General features: G+C 36.9%; 2 protein-coding genes across 2 annotated transcripts; both read right to left on the bottom strand.

Moving 5' to 3' along the window:
* Positions 1-7,315: 7,315 nt before the first annotated feature.
* LOC132113703 (leukocyte cell-derived chemotaxin-2-like) lies at positions 7,316-9,191 on the bottom strand. The gene is made up of 5 exons (XM_059521633.1): positions 9,065-9,191; positions 8,621-8,653; positions 8,435-8,525; positions 7,700-7,851; positions 7,316-7,538 (listed from the first exon to the last, which is right to left on the bottom strand). The coding sequence occupies exons 1-5, from the start codon at positions 9,102-9,104 to the stop codon at positions 7,372-7,374; spliced, it is 483 nt and encodes a 160-aa protein (XP_059377616.1). The 5' UTR covers positions 9,105-9,191; the 3' UTR covers positions 7,316-7,371.
* Positions 9,192-14,122: 4,931 nt separating this feature from the next.
* On the bottom strand, positions 14,123-17,611 carry LOC132113702 (proteinase-activated receptor 4-like). Its single transcript, XM_059521632.1, has 2 exons — positions 17,213-17,611; positions 14,123-15,158 (listed from the first exon to the last, which is right to left on the bottom strand). Exons 1-2 carry the CDS (start codon positions 17,319-17,321, stop codon positions 14,167-14,169), a joined length of 1,101 nt encoding a protein of 366 aa, XP_059377615.1. The 5' UTR covers positions 17,322-17,611; the 3' UTR covers positions 14,123-14,166.
* Between the last annotated feature and the right edge of the window lie 122 nt (positions 17,612-17,733).

Raw genomic sequence — 17,733 nt, 5'->3', positions numbered from 1 at the left:
AGTCGCATGTCAATGACGTAGCTTGTCAAACGAAAGGTCCCGATTTATATAGGGACTCGACCATCGCGGTTGTATGGGCTGAAATATGTGCCACTAGAAACTGAATTTGAATTGCTAAACTTGAATAATTGCATTGAATAACTGAATTTGAATAACATAATTTGAAAGTGTATTGTTTAATTTGAATCATTGCATTGAAAATCTGAATCTGAATTGTATAATTTGAAATTGTATTTATTCAAAAACAGAATCTGAATTGTGGTCGAATAAAATTTGTCCAACAAAATTTGATCCTCACTTAAAGTTAAACTCTCTATATATCTTCACATTCACTTCTCACAATTCAGATTCAGTTCTCAAATTCAATTTCAAGTTACTGAGACAGACATCCGGGTAGTTGGAGGATGAAGGAAGAGCAATCCAGCCCAGATCGATAGATCGCGTTCATTGGCGCACAGGAGCCAATCAGCACCTACGTTTTGAAGCAAAGTACGTACCCACCATGAAACAAGGAAGAAGTGCTTGCCTTGCCGACTGACTTGACCACCATGGATCCGCCTGGGACAAATATGGTAATGACATTTTTTTTTTCACGATCTAACGATCTAACGATTAAACGATAGTTTAATGTTGTAGCTGTTTTGTAGAAACGGGGGAAATTACATCTTTCTCGATGTGTTGCAAACACAGTAGCTATTATCCCACGTTTTTGTGGTTATGTACTAGCTCTGGTAACAACATCTTTGCTTGGCGTTTATTATTTCTAAGCATTTGCCTCTTCCTCCGGTGAAAATGTTGTTGCCGCCAAGTAGACTGGTCATGTCTTCAGCGTGATTATTTACGATAACTACTCCTCGTGATTGTCATTGTCAGGGTACTGCTTACTAAGAGGGAGAGAGAGAGTAGTAAGACCTGTATGTCTCACTATGTTTTGACAAGGAGACAACTCAGAAGTAGTCAATTCAACATATTTGCTCACAGATGCAATACCTTCCCATGGTCCTGTTGGGCCCAGTGCCCAACATCAAACTTTAGTATATTTTTTTAGTCAATAAAAAAAGTCAATATATTGTCGCATTTTAGTTAGATCTATCCCTCCAAGCATCTGTCTCCCCACCAATGGATTAATGCATTGACCAGTTAGATTTAATGCTTTTTAAATTGACTGAGCTGTTACCATAAAGGCTCACTGTGCTGTGTGATGTACATTTATTTTCAACAGTACAAAGGTTTTTTTTTGGTTGTCACTGTTCCCATATGATTATTATTGATCAGTTTGTCCTGACCATAGCAAAATTACTTTCTCTCAAAAGTCCACCTTTTAACTTAAAATTTTATATGTGGCTTCTGTACTGAGTTTATTGTACACATTTTTACATTTTAATTTTACATTATATTTCATTCTTGTGTTTTGTCATTTCAGCAAAGCTGACTTCATTCCTTCAACTTCAAAACAAAAGTGAGCATTTCTAGGTTTGTACGCTTCTATATTCTCCTTCAAATTTATATAACCTAAGACTCTTAAACTTTTGGGGCCAAGTACCTCATATCATGTCAAAGAATCCAGGGATCACCTGTAAGCAATGACCCTACAGAAGCAACAAAAAAGTAAATGGCAAAAATATGCAAATACTAACACACAAGAGAAAGAATAATTCACGTACATACACCACAGTTTCTGAGAAACAAGAGGAAGGTGAAAGAATTTAAAGCAATGTTTGAATGCAAAATAGACTGAGTTGAACAGATTACATTTATGTCTGTTTAATTGTTTTTATAACAACATACACATAAATCATAACTTGATTTTGAAAGATTTGTAAACCGATGCTCTACGGTTAACAATGATTTTTGATGATTCCTGCTTCTGATGTCTTCTGACCCCGTTCTGCATGATGTCAAGAAAGTCTTCCAGCATACTGTACTGTATATTACACCGGCAGAGAGGAAATAATTATTGTTATTATATTACAGTTCCTAAACATTTTTATATTTTTCTTTACCACAGAGGCTCTGTCCCGAGACACTCTGGAGCTAGTTGAGACTGATGATTCCCCAATCTTCCACAATGGACTTCACATAGGATGAACTGTTTCCAGTTTCAGCAAAACAGCAAGAATTCATTGATGGATGACTGCACCTTAGAACTCTTCACTAACACTGCCTGCATCACCTGGGCCACAGAGAAAACAATGTTACTGCCTGTACATAGCACAATTAACCTTTAACCTTACAGCTGAATCAATGCAGTAACACTGTTAACTACTATTGACATTGTACCAAATGTTCAAACTGAATATACAGAGGAGAACTGGTCCCCAGTGTTTTTGATTAGTCTGGTTTCTCCAAAGGTTTTTTACTCCATTATCTACATCTTGCAGATTTTTCTTTATTAACCACTGTTGCCTATGGCTTGCTTGCTGTATGTATGAAGACTAAAGCATTTAGCACCAACTATTAAAATAGTGAGGGTGTTTTTGACCATATAGACACAACAGTATGTCTTTCTGTAAAGATTCTTTGAAATGTTATGTATTTCGAAAACTGTATAAATGGCTTACATTGATAGTGTGCATATTGTTTGAACATTTATATGTAAAAAAAAAAAAAATCAGTAGAATTATTATTATAATGTCCTTTTTATGTACTGTGTTATATGTGTTAAACTCAATTACAATTGTAATTTCTGTCATCATAATTTAAATAGTGTGATAATTACTGTATGATAGTTTCTTAAATAATAGACAATCAGTAATTACAGTACATTAACTGCCTGTAAGCAAAACCATATATAACAACGTAATTAATTATTACACTTATTACGACCACTGGCATGCAGTGTTGGGGAGTAACTAGTTACATGTAACGGCGTTACGTAATTTAATTACAAAATTATTGTAACTGTAATTAGTTACAGTTACTAAGAAAAAAATGAGTAATTAAATTACAGTTACTTATGAAATTTTTAACGATTACAAAGGGGATTACATTTGAATATTTACACACATCCACATACAGATTTAACTGATTTATTTCCCAAATTGCACTGACTATTCTGAGACATACCGCCCTAATAATTTCCGGGATGCGGAAATACAGTCTGGTTCGTAGAATCCAGTCATAAAAACGGAATGCCTAACGCGGACGGAATATGCCACATTTTGGATGACTAAATCAAAAGTAGGTCAGTACACTTGAATCAAAACATGACATGGACTAGTGTCTGTGAATATTAAGCCCCAAAAATGCAATATATGACTTGCACATTCTGCGTGTCTGTGGAAATCAGGCGCGGACTGGACACCGGGAGAACCGGGACAATTCCCGGTGGCCTGGCAGCCGATTTTGCCCCACTATTTAATATCATTATTGTATAATTGCCTGCCGAATGTACTAAAGCGATCATTTGTGAATCCGCCATTTGATAATTAAATCTCTAATAAATCATGAATTGTTAGTCATGACGCGCGCGCTCTCCGCGCCTCCGCCAAACGGTTTGGATCAGACTCAGAGTAATCAATGCGAGAGAGAGAGAGAGAGAGAGAGAGAGAGAGAGAGAGAGAGAGAGAGAGAGAGAGAGAGAGAGAGAGAGTGGACTGCTGGAGCAGAGAAGCAGAACTCCTGTTCAGGGTTTCAGGTCAGTTTCATCTGTAAAGATGCTTTTTTGTCTTTGTTCTTTTAATCAAGCAGCAGCACGTTGCTCATCAGTCATCACTCAAAATACTATATAAAGGACATCATTATTATCTGTTGTAATGTTACAGTAGTAATTTAGCTGAAAAAAAATCCGATTTTTTTTATAGGTTTAGGGGGAGCTACGACAGACAACACAACCCTTACGAAAATTAACATTTTAATATTTAACTATAAATCCAGAGAAAATGGTTACTATTGTTTAACTGTGGTAACCAAAAATGTAAAATTATTTTACAAATGCATTTATTTAAAAATAAATACAAATCCATGTGCAAAAAAAAGAAGTTTTTTTTGCTTTTATATAGGCTAATAAAAGCATGTTTAACTTTTGTAAGGGAAAAACATGACTCGTGTACAGTATTAGGATTTTTCTATAAAGATATTGTAGTATTGTAGAGTATTGTTTGTAAAGTATAGTTTTGTTCAATCTTGAGTATTAAAGTCATGAGAGAGATGGATAACAGGGCAAAATAAAGAGACTGAAGAGAAAAATAGGTGCAGAAGTGAAGGTGCAGTTCAGGAGAGAACTTTTAATTATTTTGCATGTCCCCAAACTAAAGATTTAAACCTTTTTTTATGTCAGGTCCAAACAAAAAATAGTTTTGTCCATGAACTGGTTTGTATGAGTTTGAATTTTCCAGTCTGAATTTTTTTCCCAGTCCGCCCCTCCTGCAAAGACATGGTTTCATTTACTACACATGCCTACTGAAGCTCGCAGTGTTTTCAACCTGTGCCGCCTCAATATTCCTCATAATTCCTAAAACTGCTATGTGTCACTTCATGTGCATTTTACTTATTTTGAGAAAACTATCATCATATACAAAGAGACAGCAGTTTAAAAAAAACACCAATATTTCAGGAGTTTATTACACAGAATACGTCACATGCTTATTAGATAACTGTATTTAAGTTGATGTATATGCTTTTATTTATTATTCTTTAATTTTCACAAATTTATAAAAGTAATCAAAAAGTACTCAAAAGTAATTAGTTACATTACTTTAATAAAGTAATTGAAAAAGTTACACTACTATTACATTTTAAACAAGGTAACTTGTAATCTGTAACCTATTACATTTCCAAAGTAACCTTCCCAACACTGCTGGCATGGCACCAACATACCAAAACTCACTGGTTAAATTTTATGTGCCCTCCAGAAGTTTGCGCTTTGCAAGTGAACGACACCTCGTGGTGCCATCCCAAAGAAGTTCAAAATCACTCACTGACCTTTTCCTAGACTGTGCCCAGCTGGTGGAATGACCTCGTGATCTCTTATCACACCGGATCCATGGTGGTCAAGTCAGTCGGCAAGGCAAGCACTTCTTCCTTGTTTCATGGTGGGTACGTACTTTGCTTCAAAACGTAGGTGCTGATTGGCTCCTGTGCGCCAATGAACGCGATCTATCGATCTGTGCTCGATTGCTCTTCCTTCATCCTCCAACTACCCGGATGTCTGTCTCAGTAACTTGAAATTGAATTTGAGAACTGAATCTGAATTGTGAGAAGTGAATGTGAAGATATATAGAGAGTTTATTTTTAAGTGAGGATCAAATTTTATTGGACAAATTTTATTCGGCTACAATTCAGATTCAGTTTTTGAATAAATACAATTTCAAATTATACAATTCAGATTCAGATTTTCAATGCAATGATTCAAATTAAACAATACACTTTCAAATTAGGTTATTCAAATTCAGTTATTCAATGCAATTATTCAAGTTTAGCAATTCAAATTCAGTTTCTAGTGGCACATATTTCAGCCCATACGGTTGGCTCACTGTTCACTGCCCAGCGCCACTCACAGCACTGCAAATGAATTGCCATTTGGCCAGACAGCTGTAGCCTGCTACAGAAGCATTATCCAAAGATAGGGATCTAGTTATTAAAAATGCAGATAAAGGTGGTGCTATAGTAATTTGGGGAAAGGATATGTACATAAAAGAGGCAGTTTGTTTGTTTTGGTCTGGTTCAGAGGCAGATTTAAAAGAATTCCAAATTTTTTTGAATAACATTAACCCCAATATTAAACTATCTTTGGAATATACTAAAGATTGTATTAAGTTCCTTGACTTAAGCATCTTCAAAGACGATCATGGTGCCCTACACACTTCAGTGTTTAGAAAACCTACTGACAGGAACACTATTCTGCATGCTAAAAGTTTCCACCCTAAATGGTTGAAGGAAAATGTTCCTTATGGGCAATTCCAGAGAGTTAGGAGAAGTTGTGACCTAGACAATTCTTTTGAGTGTAAAGCAAAAGAGATGACGTCACGTTTTAAGGAACGGGGTTATAAAAACACAACTCTCCATAAAGCATATAGCAGTGCCAAATCTGCAAATAGGGTATCACTTCTTCAAAGAAACCCACCTAAGCCAACAAAAGATAGAGCCATTTTTGTTACCACGTATAGTACAGAGGCAGACCAAATTAAGAGAATAATTAGAAAAAATTGGGCTATTATTGAAAGCGATGAGATGCTTGGCCAGCTGTTTCCTGAGCCACCTCTGGTAGCCTTCAGGAGATGTCCTACTATTCGAGATAAACTGGTCCGGAGCCATCTGAAACCAGAAGGCCAATATACGTGGTTGGGATCTAAACCCAAAGGGTCTTATAAATGTCAACACTGCAATCATTGTACAAATGTTTTGCAGGCTAAAACCTTTGTTAAAACTATTTCCCAAAAACAGTTTACCATTAACCGCTTCATAAGCTGTAAACCAATATTTGTTATATATAGACTGAAATGTCCTGAGTGTAAAGTGTTTTATATAGAAGGACAAAGAGGCGCTTACAGGACAGATTGGCTGAACATAAATATGCGATTCGCATGGGCAACATGAACTATTCTATGGCGAGACATTACGGGGAACACCACAATAGTGATCCATCGACCGTACAGATCTGTGGAATTGATCATATCCCATTGTCACTAAGGAAAGGAGACAGGCAAAAACTACTAAACCAGAGAGAAAGTTTCTGGATTGATAAACTGCAGGCGACTAGATATCCAGGCCTGAATGAAGAACTTGATCTTCAGTGTTTTTCTCTAAAACTACAAATCTAGAAATTTTATTTTTTATTTATGTTTTCTGTACTTTGGTGATGCATGTATTGTATGTAACCTTGGTGTGTAGCCACAAAAATCCTGTTCTATTAAGTACCAAGGAGGACATCTAGTGGTCTTTCTATAATCCTACAACTTTGAACCTACCTCTGCCAAATGGAGTTTTTTGATTGGTTGTGTGAAGACTTATAAGAAGGACTCTTGTTTTGGAAACTGTTGACTCCCTGACAAAGGCTTGTATGCCAAAACGCGTCAGAGTTTTTAAAGGTTTATGATGACCAAGCCATAAAATAAATGCTTTTTCATTTTTCTTAAAGAGAGTGCCTTGGAGTTTCCTAATTTGTTCTATATTCATTAGAGTACAATTAATATAGTTTTAATTAATTTAGTTATTTATTTATTTATTGACTTTTCTTACTAATTATCAGTGCGGATAACTTCATGATATAGCAGACACCGTTGTATTTCTTTGTGTATAAGTCTAAAAAGCATGATGATTTATGTGCTATGATGTTACAATTTAGGACATGTAACACTGATAACATTATATCTGATATAAATGGCAGAAGACTCTGAAGTGGTTTGCAGGTGGTCATCCGCTCCATCATCATCAGAAGTACTTGGTGGGATCTGATTTGTCACACATCTGAACGTGAACATGGGAAGTGATTCCAGGATAAACCGTCTGCATTGGGAGCAGAGTTCCGATCTTCTGCCCTTTCTTCAGGGTCCCAGAGTAACTGTCCGGCTTAACATAGAACAGCTTGAAGCAGAGACCTGCCAGAAAGATCATGTGGGGAGATATGAGATTAATGTGAGATTATGAATTTAATGTAAGAAATCTTTTTCCACATGTCCTATAATAGTAGTAGTATTTTATCAAACAAGCACTTTATTTTCTACGAACATGAAAGTCTATAAAAGATGTAAGTACAAACCTTCTCCGCTCAAGTTAATGCCATCATTGATAGCATTGTTCTTTGTGTATGGTGCAGCTTTGCCGTTCAGCGTAACATCAAATGGAGCATAAACTGTGGCTCCATCAGCACACACAATGTCTAGACCCCCATGTTTCCGTTTTCCACTGTCTCTGCACGCATAGAAGAATAATTCAGCTCAAAATAAGCATTCTGTCAACATTCACTCAACATGATCGAATGTACGTTTCCAAAATCTTCTTTCCTTCTGATAGACTGCACAGTAGCTCGCAAATCTACAATCAGACACGATGTATCACGTTAGATATGAGTTCAGTGTCATCAAACATTATTTGATGTTGTGTGTCTTGTGTGAATAATAATGTTAGGACACATCAATTTCCACTGTATAAAGGCCTGGTCTGTCTGCAAAATATCATATGTTTAAACTAAATAAGATACAGATTTAAAACTAAATGGGGGTGTGTGAATGATGTTGATTTTAACATATATGTTGTCTATGGCGCAGATTAAAGATCTTTGGTAACATTGGGTTTTTGAGTAGTATCAAGTCTGTGGTAACACACTCAAAACAAAAGAATGATATCAATATTTCATAACATGGCCTCCACTGTGTGTGTCATCAATGACTTCTGAGGAGAGCTATGAGGAAAGGTCAGAGAAGACTACATTTGTTTGAGAAATAGAGTTCTATATAAGTGGAGTCAAAGGAAACACAAACAAAACACAATTTACCGGCTGGCCCCGTAGCTTCCACAGCCATACTTCGTATCACATCCTCTTTTGCGGTTACTTGAGTTCCCACTGCAGAGGGGGCCAAATTTCACTGTGAAATGAAAATAATTTTCTGTGTTACTTTATGCTCTGCCTGTCTTTATGTTTCTCTGCCTGTTTGTCTTTTTCTTCATTTACACTTGATACCTTGACTAGCATCAACACGGCAGCTGCAAATCACTGAAAAAGAGACACACATTGAGACTTTAATTTGCATAATTACAGTTTTTTGTTTAAATGTTTTTGCAATATTTACTTTGCATATTTACTCTTTTCGTAATGTTTGTAATGACACCGTAAGACATCAGTAAATTTTAGCAAATCTTAAAATGGTGACTGAAACTCATATTAATACTCATTTTTGTTTGTGAATTTTTTTTTCTGTATTTAATTTAACCACAAACACATTAAATGTGAATTTAGAACATAAATTATGCTTAATTTGTGCAATAGATTTGAACTTTTTTTTAACTCATAAGCAGCGTTTACAAGTTAAGTTTTAGGATTGAAGGGAATCATTTTTTAGGTTTAAAGAACATTTTCAAGTATAAAGCAAATGTCAATTTTTTTTTTTATTAAATTGTTCCTTACCAGCCAAGAGAAGAAAACTGAAAAGGATGTAAAGTCTCATAGTCCTGTAAGTGTTTGTTTTCCGATGCTATCTTCTCTGCGGTCGTCCTCAATCTGGTAGAAACATTTAACTGTGAGATTTTATATTTTGGCTGGAGTCATGTGGAAATTATGTGGAAATTCTGATTTCAACACTCATACACAAAGTCCAAACAAAATCACATTGCATAACAGCCAAAAAGGGGAACAACAGACCACACTCTCATTTAAATACATTTTGTTTTTTAGTGAGAATCATCAAAATATACAATGTAAACTGTATGATCAATGATCTACCTTGTGTATCTAGAGGACAGATGTGTTTGTAAAAAATAAATTAATAAAATAAACACACAAAAAATTATGATATAAGCTCAAATTTGCAAAGAGAGTTTCAAGAGATTATTTGGTGTCGGCATAACTCATTAAACATGCCTGACCACTAACTTTTTATGATGATTTATATATCATCTGAAAGCTGAAAAAAATAAATTAAAGGAAATTTACAAAATATCTACATGGAACATGATCTTTACTTATTATCCTAATGATTTTTGGCATAAAAGAAATATCAATAATTTTGACCCATACAATGTATTTTTGGCTATTGCTAAAAATATACCACAGCGACTTAAGACTTTTGTGGTCCAGGGTCACACACACACAAACACAAACACACACACACACATATATATATATATATATATATATATATATATATATATATATATATATATATACAGTACAGACCAAAAGTTTGGACACACCTTCTCATTCAAAGAGTTTTCTTTATTTTCATGACTATGACAATAGTAGAGTCACACTGAAGGCATCAAGGGCTATTTGACCAAGAAGGAGAGTGATGGGGTGCTGCGCCAGATGACCTGGCCTCCACAGTCACCGGACCTGAACCCAATCGAGATGGTTTAGGGGTGAGCTGGACCACAGACAGAAGGCAAAAGGGCCAACAAGTGCTAAGCATCTCTCGGGGAACTCCTTCAAGACTGTTGGAAGACCATTTCAGGTGACTACCTCTTGAAGCTCATCAAGAGAATGCCAAGAGTGTGCAAAGCAGTAATCAAAGCAAAAGGTGGCTACTTTGAAGAACCTAGAATATGACATATTTTCAGTTGTTCCACACTTTTTTGTTATTGTGACGAGTGGGGCGGGGCCGAGGGACATGGGAGCGAGGCCGGGGGAGTGATTGGAGATGAACTGCACCTGTTCGTCCCACCGGTCTCGAGGCCCATGGAGGAGATGGAAGGATATAAAACTGGAGCGACGACAGTGAAGGACGAGAGAGGACCAGGCCTGGGTTTTTAGTTGTGTTTTGGTTTTTATTTTATGCGCACCAGTCGTCCGTGAGGGGCTGGTGCGCTGTTTTGTGTTTATTTTGTTATTAAAATGTTTTTGATTGTCCGCCGGTTCCCGCCTCCTTCTTCCGGAAGAATATGAAGGTTATATCATTACAGTGGTGCCGAAGCCCGGGAGAAGGAGGGACGCGCTGCTGAAGATCCCTCGCCGCTGTGGTGAATCCGCGGTGCCATCGAGCTGGCGAGGAGTGTGCCGCCATGGACGCTCGAGGCGGTGGACTGGAGCGAGTTGCCGGGGACGGGCGAGCTCGCTACCGGCCGCCCACGATGTGGAGAGACGGCTGCCGTCCGTGAGGGAGCGGAGGAGTCGGCGCCGTTCGCCAGGTGGCCGGAGCCTGCTGCCTCCGCCGGAACGGGGAGGAGCAGGGAACGGGGGACTCCTGCCGGCTGCCCAAAACCGGAGGAGCCGTCGCCGTCCACCGGGCGGCGGAGGAGTGTCGTGCCGTCCGCCGAGGGCCGTCCAGTGCCACCGCCAGGCACCGCGGAGGAGATCACCCAGCTGGTGGAGGGCCGAGCAGCGGTGCGTCTGGGAACCGGAATTTTTTTTTTTTTTTTTTTTCCTCTCTCCCCTCTCTCGTCTCTGTCGCTCCTCCTTCCATCTCCTTTTCTCTCGCCTCGCCTGTCCTACCCCCAGGTTCCCGCAGGTCCCCGGGAGCGGCCCCCCCGGAGGGAGGGGGGGGGGGAGTAGAGCGCAGTCTCGGGAGTACCCCCCGGCCTGCGAGGGGCGATGGGGGTATGTGACGAGTGGGGCGGGGCCGAGGGACATGGGAGCGAGGCCGGGGGAGTGATTGGAGATGAACTGCACCTGTTCGTCCCACCGGTCTCGAGGCCCATGGAGGAGATGGAAGGATATAAAACTGGAGCGACGACAGTGAAGGACGAGAGAGGACCAGGCCTGGGTTTTTAGTTGTGTTTTGGTTTTTATTTTATGCGCACCAGTCGTCCGTGAGGGGCTGGTGCGCTGTTTTGTGTTTATTTTGTTATTAAAATGTTTTTGATTGTCCGCCGGTTCCCGCCTCCTTCTTCCGGAAGAATATGAAGGTTATATCATTACAGTTATGTATATAATTCCATATATAATTCCACATGTGTTAATTCATAGTTTTGATGCCTTCAGTGTGAATCTACAATCTTCATAGTCATGAAAATAAAGAAAACTCTTTGAATGAGAAGGTGTGCTCAAACTTTTGGTCTGTACTGTATATATATATATATATATATGACCCTTTTTAGTAATACATGTCCCACATAGTCCCACTTCATCAATGTTTAATCTAAACTGATTGACAGTGTGCATGCTAGGGGGAAATACCAGTTTACAAATGAATGTTTGCAAAAAGCAAATAAAGTCTGCCCTTTGTTCTTCTTAAATAAATAAATTATAAAATCACAACACTTTTAAATCACTGAATGTGGGAAACCAAGTGAACAGAATACACTGTTATTAGGAATGTCATTAGACGTTTCAGTGACAAGCAAGAGTTTGTGGAGCGTGTCTAAAAGGGTGTAATGTATCATTAAAGAAGCTAGAAGTCAAAAAAATAAACTAGTTGAATTGTTGTAGTCTGATTGCAAAAACACACAGCACAGAATCAGTTCAGCTTTCAGATGTTATGGCCAGCTATTTCATGTTTCTCCTTTTCTGTTTCTGCTGGGGTTTTTTTTTCAACGCTGACAGGACAAAGCAAAAATCAAGAAAGACGGTTCAAACACAGTTTGACAAAACACAGAAGTGGAAGAATCAAATAAAAGGTCTGTTGTTGTGATCTAGTCTAGTCAATCGACGGCATCTTATAAACCAGACATACTACATACTCTTTTGTGTTTGTTTATGAATATAATAATGCACACTTTTGTATTTGCCTGTTTGTCAGTATTGTTACAAACAAATAATGACAATTATAATGTTTAAATAATAATTTTGTTACACTGTGCACAATTTCCACATTGATAGTTTGCGTTCTGAATCTGAATAAGTAGTCTCAGAGACTGACAAAGAAACTTACTGTCGAACTGGCCGTGAAATGTACAACAACTTACATTTCTAGCCTGTTTGTAATCAATGGCGGGCATTTCTGTAAAAATGAATCGTATTCAATAAGACATAGGTCAGTACGTTGCAGTTAAAGTAAAAGAGTATGGTTTATTTTGTGGATACTGAATCATCCTCTTTTTAAGCAAATCTGCATGTGTTATGGAAATCTGTCATAAACACTTTTTCAGTTCAATCAGGCTAATATCCACATTTTCTTTATCTTTCTTTTCTTTAAAACTGACTCTTGGCAAGTCTCTTTACTCGTGGCTAGCAAAAGAGAGTTACAATTTGTATCCTTTGTAAATAAAGTTTTCATATATATTTATTTTTCTCACCACATGTCAAGAAAGTGTGTCAAGAAAGTATAACAGAATCACTTCCAAAGTAAATTCCAAGTTACCTGTATTGATCACCCATAAAGATACATGATATCATATCTATACCATTTCATTTAATCTGTACCATCACATTTCAATAAAAAATAATATGTTTTTGATTATCATAAACATAAAATGTTATGTCATACACAGGTATATAAAATAGTTTAATCAAATATGTATAGTTCTCAAATCAAGTCATATTAAGGTGTTTCTGTATGTTGTCAGCACAAAAAGAAAAAGGCACAAAGCAATCATCTGTTCTTGACATAAGAGACAAGGATGTGGATTTGATGTGGTTCAGTACTTCCTACTTATTCAGATACATAAAAAAGCTATTGTTTTTCATACATGCTGCTATTGCAAAAACAGGCACACTAAAGGCATTTTAGTCCTCCGTTTGCTAATTAATGATTAATATATACACCACAATTGTACTGTCACATGTCCAGTATACTGTATGTTACATGGCTGAAATACACATTACATTTTACCTTCCAATGTTTGAATTTGATAAATGTAATCAGTTTTCAGTTCAGTTAAATTAAATTAATTATATTCCAGTTTTGTTTTATAAATATAAATGAATAGACACATCTTTCATTATTGAACTGTTCTCTATAATAATATAATATAATATAATATAATATAATATAATATAATATAATATAATATAACATAATATAATATAATATAATATAATATAATATAATATAATATAATATAATATAATAATATAATATAATATAATATAATATAATATAATATAATATAATATAATATAATATAATATAATATAATATAATATAATAATCTTTAAGGCTAGTTTGCACTGCCCCTACAAACACTGAATTGTCTGGGTTTTGTTGGATACGTGCATGAAATGCATGACTGTTTATATCAGTGTTAAAATAACAGTTTTCCACCATTATTAATCTAGTAGTCAACTTTAAGCCCTAGAGATTGCTGAGCCAAACAGCAGCCAACGCATTCAACATGCATGCAAGAAAGCCTGAAAGCATCACTACTGTTGTATGTTGCCTTGCCTCTTTAAATGTTTTTAAATGTATCTATTTGTCTCCTGTATCACAAATGACTAAAGGAAATAAGGAGGAAATGAATTAACATATCATCATGCCAGTTTTCCCTGTGGAAATAAAACTAATTTTAATACACGGATAGGCAGATTGACAAATGTGTGGACAGACGCATATGGTAATCATTCCATACGCCATAGAATGTTTGAGTTATATAACCTGATATCTTCTGATCTGCGTGCCTGCCATGCTACCCTCATGATCAAGCTGTTGCTTCAGACCTGCTCATCTTTGATAGTAAGGTCATCTTTGTCCTAGATTCTGAGGAGGATTCTGAATCAGACCAAGAGCATCTGAGGGTCTCCCATAACTTCTTTCTGAAATCCTTAGACACATAATAAAAGATGATAGGATCAAAGCAGCTGTTGAAGGTGCTGAAAGACAAAGTGATCTGGTATGGAACATAAAGGTCAAAGTTTGATTTGGAGTAATGCAAAAGCAAGAGAATGTTACTAGGCAATAAGCAAACCACAAAAACAATTAATATCAGCACAGTCACTCTAATTGCATGAGCAAAACGCTGCCCTTCAGCCATAAGGGTATGTAACACTGCAGAATAACAGAACAGCACAACCAGCAGTGGAAGCAGGAAACAGAGGGAGAAGAGAGTAGTAAAGTATGGCAGGAAGTATGTTGTATGCTGTTCTATAGGTAGTGCATCATGGCAAGTTGTTATAGGGAGGTTGGCTATCTTATAGGACTGTTGTGAGGCTAACAAGGGCACAACAGCAGCTAAAACCACTATCCAAACCAAAACACTCATATAGATAGAATTCTTGTTACTTCTAAACATCTTAGCACCAAAAGGGTGAACAAGCGCTACATAGCGATCCATGGCGATCAGTGCCAGACAAACCACTGAGCCGTACATGTTTCCATAGAAGAGCCCAATTACAACCCGACAGAATGGTTCTCCAAATGTCCAGTTGTTGCCCAGGAAGTGGTAGACGATACGGAAGGGGAGCACCAGCAGTAGCAGAAGATCGCAGATGGTGAGGTTGATCAGCAAAATGGTGGATGGGAGCTTCTTAGTTCGCAAGAGCAGCACCCAGAGGGCCAACAGGTTTGTGGGAAGTCCAATGAAAAAGGCGAAGAAGCAGAGAAGAGGAACCACTAGTGTAAAGCTGTAGCTCTGCATCTGCTCCATATACTCCTCTGGAATGGAATTATTAAACAGAGGAAAGATCCGACCCTCTAAGAGGAAAAAAGACAGATTTGTCAGCCTTATTTATATCTTGTTACTTTTCCTAAGAATGGCAGAATAGAATTGACTTATTCATTCAATCACAATGAAGGATCACCCAGAAAGCAATCAAAAAACCAGCTGCAGCCCCTTCAACTTTCTGAATGCATGCTGCATTTATATAGTATAAAGATTTTTAAATGTTTATGTTTGGTTACATACATACGTATAGTGCAGAATCTTAAATATTTATAAGCATTTTTCCATGAATTGTTTTTAAACTTAAGTTTCTTTATTTTAAATTAAATTAGACCTCTTTATGTTTGTGTGACAAGGCACATTGTGCATTTAAACCATTCCGTTAAATCACAGTTCATATAAATGTGCTGCACACACACACACACACTCTTGCACACAGAGATCGTAGATCGCCCTGGGACCATAAAGAAACATTCAGAAGCACAGAACTTGTCATCATTGCTGCCCGCGACCTTCATTAATAAAACAGCATCGATACTCAAGTACTACTTTTTATTTCTCTTCAAGTGGAGATAAAATCAATGTTTTTGAGAGAGATGAAAGTTGCATGTGTGAATTGCAGTGTCTCTCTCAAACAGTGAAGCTGTGTTTAGTTAGCCTACTTTAGTTACACATTTACTGGTGTTAATCAGAAAATGCCCAAGAGGCTGAAGACCGCTGGTCTAAATGATGATATGAAACCCAACTTTGGGTCAAATATGGACAAACCCAACTGTTGGGTTACATTTTTTATTAAATTTATAACCCAAAAGTTGTGTTAGTCCATATTTGACCAAAAGTTGGGCTGAAACAACCCAGCATTTTTAGAGTGAACGTTAAAACTGACAATATGTTATAGTCTAACTTTAGGGAAAAATTCAGATGTTTAAAATACAATATATATAATTATGACATAGGACGTTATGGCAAAATGACAGTCAACTTTTCAATGGTCTTATCAGAACTTTTTGTCTCTTAATTATGGCTTAATTATTTTTATGTCATATTTATAATTTTAATATAGCCTAATAATTTTGATTTCTTCTATGGCTTTTTATCTCACAATTTAATTTATTTTGTTGCTCATAATTATGACTTAGTATTATAACATAAATTCTGACTTTTTATCTCGTAGGCTACTTATGTCTCATGTCTCTATCTCATGTTTTTTTAATATGTGGCGAAATGGCTTCCATGACATGAGGATGAGTAAGTGATGAAATAATGTACATTTAAATAATTTTCATTTACCCATTCTCTAAACACTCATTATTATTAAAAAAATTCACTTTAAAAAGATCACTCTTTTGTAGCCTACTTGCAGGGCACCGGAATAATGCTAAAATGTCATGACATTTTAGGGAAGTTTATCACAATTAAAGTGTTCAAATGGTCGTGATCCTGGCTGGTTATTCATATCACTCCATAAAACGTCGACCATTTAAAAGAACAAAGTCATATGAACATAAATCATTACCTGCCAGAAGTCAAGTGACCCGTAGCCAGTTAGGAAATTGGGATTGAATTCCTAATAAAATGTATGAGGGGCGCTGCACAAGATCCCGGGCCCTATGCATAGGCAGTCCTAATGGGCCCCCCTCCCCTTGAAAATATATTTTCCAGACTTTTCAAGGGCCCTCTCTTCCTTTGGGGCCCTGGTAATCAGTACTGGTTTTACCCCCAGTCCAGCGCTCCTGTGTATGCCAGATGTGTTAGAATGAATCTCATGTCTGTGCATGTTACAGCTCAGTGCCGCCCACACATTTTTATTTTTATTTTACCTACATTATATCCGAACTACCTTGTGTGAAAATCAAGGGAGATTTATAGTTTAAGCAATAATTTATATTTTATTCTCTCTGATTCTGATTCTAATAGTGCTTATTGTGCGTAGCCTATTAGTTTACGGGTACGTTTTTTTTTTTTTTTTTCTGTTAGCCTATGTTGTTGACAAAATGATGAACATTTCATATGAAAACTAGAGTAACATACACTGGATACTGGTATTAACATCAAAGTTATTAATATTATGAGAATCCATACTTACTTTTAAGGTTTGTCATGTTATTTGAGCTGTTCACCTCTGAAGTTGATGAGACGGGAAGAAAAATGAGGAAACAGAAAAAAGGTACTGGAGTAAATAAAAAAACCGTCATGGTCCTGAAACTTCAGTCTCTTTAAATACAAGTTTTACGGAATTTTTTTTTAGAGGTGAAATCTCTCCCCTGTCTAGATATTTTCTAGCGATGTGCTATTCAAAGGTTTTTCAGGTTGTAGAAGAACCCGTCCACTGCGCTTCTTTGCTGTTTATCCTCTATTATTCCGCTAGCGTTTGTCTCATGGTATATTAAGCAGAACGTTGTTTTGATAGTTTTCTTATCTTGGGTGGTTTCTCATTCCGCCCCCTCGTGATCTTATCAACCAATGAGTCTCTCTTGACTGTTCCTCTCTCTGTGTCTGTGGAAACAGATTTAAGTCGCTGTCTCACTTTTTACACGTCTCTCCTGTTTTAGGCTACTTCATATGGGTTTTGTAACTCAGATTGTTTGAAATTATAATAATCATAGC

This window comes from Carassius carassius, chromosome 33 (assembly GCF_963082965.1).
Source record: "Carassius carassius chromosome 33, fCarCar2.1, whole genome shotgun sequence".
Classification (NCBI taxonomy): domain Eukaryota; kingdom Metazoa; phylum Chordata; class Actinopteri; order Cypriniformes; family Cyprinidae; genus Carassius; species Carassius carassius.
The sequence above is the reverse complement of the archived record's forward strand: the minus strand, read 5'-3'. Positions and strand labels throughout refer to the sequence as shown.